This window comes from Lipotes vexillifer, unplaced genomic scaffold (genome assembly GCF_000442215.2).
Source record: "Lipotes vexillifer unplaced genomic scaffold, Lipotes_vexillifer_v1.1 scaffold364, whole genome shotgun sequence".
Taxonomy (NCBI): Eukaryota; Metazoa; Chordata; class Mammalia; order Artiodactyla; family Lipotidae; genus Lipotes; species Lipotes vexillifer.
The window spans coordinates 166,272-168,590 of NW_006793912.1; the positions used below are offsets into that span (position 1 = coordinate 166,272).

At 35.0% G+C, this 2,319-nt stretch overlaps 1 protein-coding gene across 1 annotated transcript in view; it reads right to left on the reverse strand.

Moving 5' to 3' along the window:
- Positions 1–457: 457 nt before the first annotated feature.
- Positions 458–2,319, reverse strand: part of LNPEP (leucyl and cystinyl aminopeptidase) — a 98,030-nt gene continuing 96,168 nt past the window's right edge. Inside the window, exon 18 of the mRNA XM_007466866.1 lies at positions 458–2,048. Coding sequence (XP_007466928.1) covers positions 1,917–2,048 — 132 coding nt within the window. The 3' untranslated portion in view covers positions 458–1,916. The remainder of the gene's footprint in view (positions 2,049–2,319) is intronic.

Sequence of the window (2,319 nt, forward strand, 5' to 3'; positions counted from 1 at the left end):
ATTATGTCTAATCACTTGGTATTGACAGGTGATTAGATACAAACAAACTGGACTTCTTAGATTTCTACTTTCACAGCCTTTCAGATCTCCAAAGCATACATTTTTTTCTTCTACAATAAGAAGGCACATCATAATAGTAATCTAGTATGATGTGCCTTTTTATTAATTCAAGTAGACCGTCTCTCTGCAATGAATATAACACTTGGCAAACAGTACTTAATTGTGTCATGGATCTATGTGCTCATGTAAAACAGAATCCTATTCTGCTGTGCTTCAGTCTATTTGGTGAAATAAAATTCTGGGGGGAAAAAAACTTCAAAAGCTCCAATAATACTTATACTACATGTTCTACCTATTATTTAACCTTACATTCCTGACTTAGTTTTTGGAAGCCCCATATAGATGGGATAGCATAACATTAAAAAGTATGGAATTCCATGGGAAAACCTTAGGTGAAAAATGGGTAAATATCCTCTTTATATATGTAGATGTTTTCAAGCAAAATATAAAGTACAAGAATTATTACGAAGAAAACTTTTCTCCTAAGAATCACAGAAACACAACAATCTAGGTATAAGTCTGCATAGCTCAAAAAATTCAAGTACAGTATTCCTCCTTTAGAAGGAGTAAGATTGCCATACAGTTTTGGATACTTTCCTCTCTCTTTCTTCTTTCCTTCTTTCTTTCCTTCCATGGCGATTCCTTATAATCTGTTAGTTTGGCCATTACAAAAGAAAACCTTGATTTTTCAACTCAAGAAAAGTACTGGTTCTGACAGTAGAAAAAATTCAAAGCCCACCATATTAAACCTAAATCAAGTTACTCCTACCCCCATTCTCTTTATTCCTTTAAGGTACTGTGGTGAACTTTAAATAAAAATGTTCAATTTCTCAAAGGCCCTATTTTAAAATATGCTTCTGATATGCAACTCTATCATATAAAATGAAAGTCCACCCAACGGGTATGATTCAGAGAAAGTGTCTATGATTATGCCAAAAAGCAACTTAAACAAATTGTATTCTTAGTAATAAAGTCAGGATAAGAGACACCAGTATTAAAAAAATGCTTGCCATAAATGTAGAAATACTTATTTATAACATAAGGTGTATCTAATGGCAGGGAGTGATAAAGGTGTACAGAGGTTTGGAGAATACTGGAATTCATAAGTAAAATAATTGTAATTAATGTTAACTCGGTTTGAAATATTCTCCTGAAAGATGAAAAAGGAAGTGTTAAATATTTGGAAAATTTAATCTTTTGGCCTTGTTATTTAGGTTTACAATACAACAAAAAATTAAAAATTCTGTAGCACCTGGCTATTCTTCAGAAAAAAAATATAATAGTTATAAACTTCTTCCAGAAAATAAAGGATTATTCAAAACCGCCAGTCAAAGTAGATCTGCACACTTGAGGTCAGTTCTGTAGAGTTGCATGCTTCGTCGACTTCATTACCATACTTTTTGAAGCTAACTTTGAATCACATTCAAATAACATCTCTCAACAAGAAGCAACAAGTGGCTAATAAACCAGCAGCCTGCAAAGATGGTGGCTCCTATGGTAGCTCTTTCCTTATTTCACGGTGTCAGCACTTTCCAGATACTGAGAGATAGAACAGAATTCCAGAACAGATATTTTTTCTCCATTTGAATATCTTCAAAGTAGAAAATTACCCATTGTTTTTGTAGATGGTTGGCATGTAGGTGAATATAACTTGGTAATAAATAACTACACACTGCCCAAAGACATTTTAGAAAAGACAGATGAAAAATACAGACGGGCCCTGAGCAAACTATAACTCCTAAGAGTGCAAACAACTCAGCAGCGATCCTGGTTTCACCTTGGCTTTTACAAAAGCAGCAGAGCCCAAGTTAACAAGCTGTCTGAATGGGTGACCGAATGAGGTGCAGGTATGCATGCTACAGCCAAAACGTCAGAGTTTTAAGGTTCTTTTCCACCCACTGGATGTTCAGCTGAATGACTTCCAAAGCCTCCTGGACACAACGAAGTCGAAAGGTTGCCTCTGACTGATTTTCAAAGAATGCCCGGACCTGTAAGTTGCACACAGAAGTATTTCAAAAGAAGAAAAGGATGGTATTTCTCAGGTAACTCTGAATATCCTTTTCAAATAAGCTTTAAGTTAGTGATGGCCATGCTGATGTCTTAAGAGAAGTAGAGATGAGAAATATTATATTTTAATATCTGAGGTATTTACATCGAGTTCCTGATCAAGTACGGTGAAATCTGAAGTAATTTTAAAAATGAATTCCCCTTACTCCCACAAGGATGAATTTTTCAAATCTAAAGTGGGGGGGGGGGGGG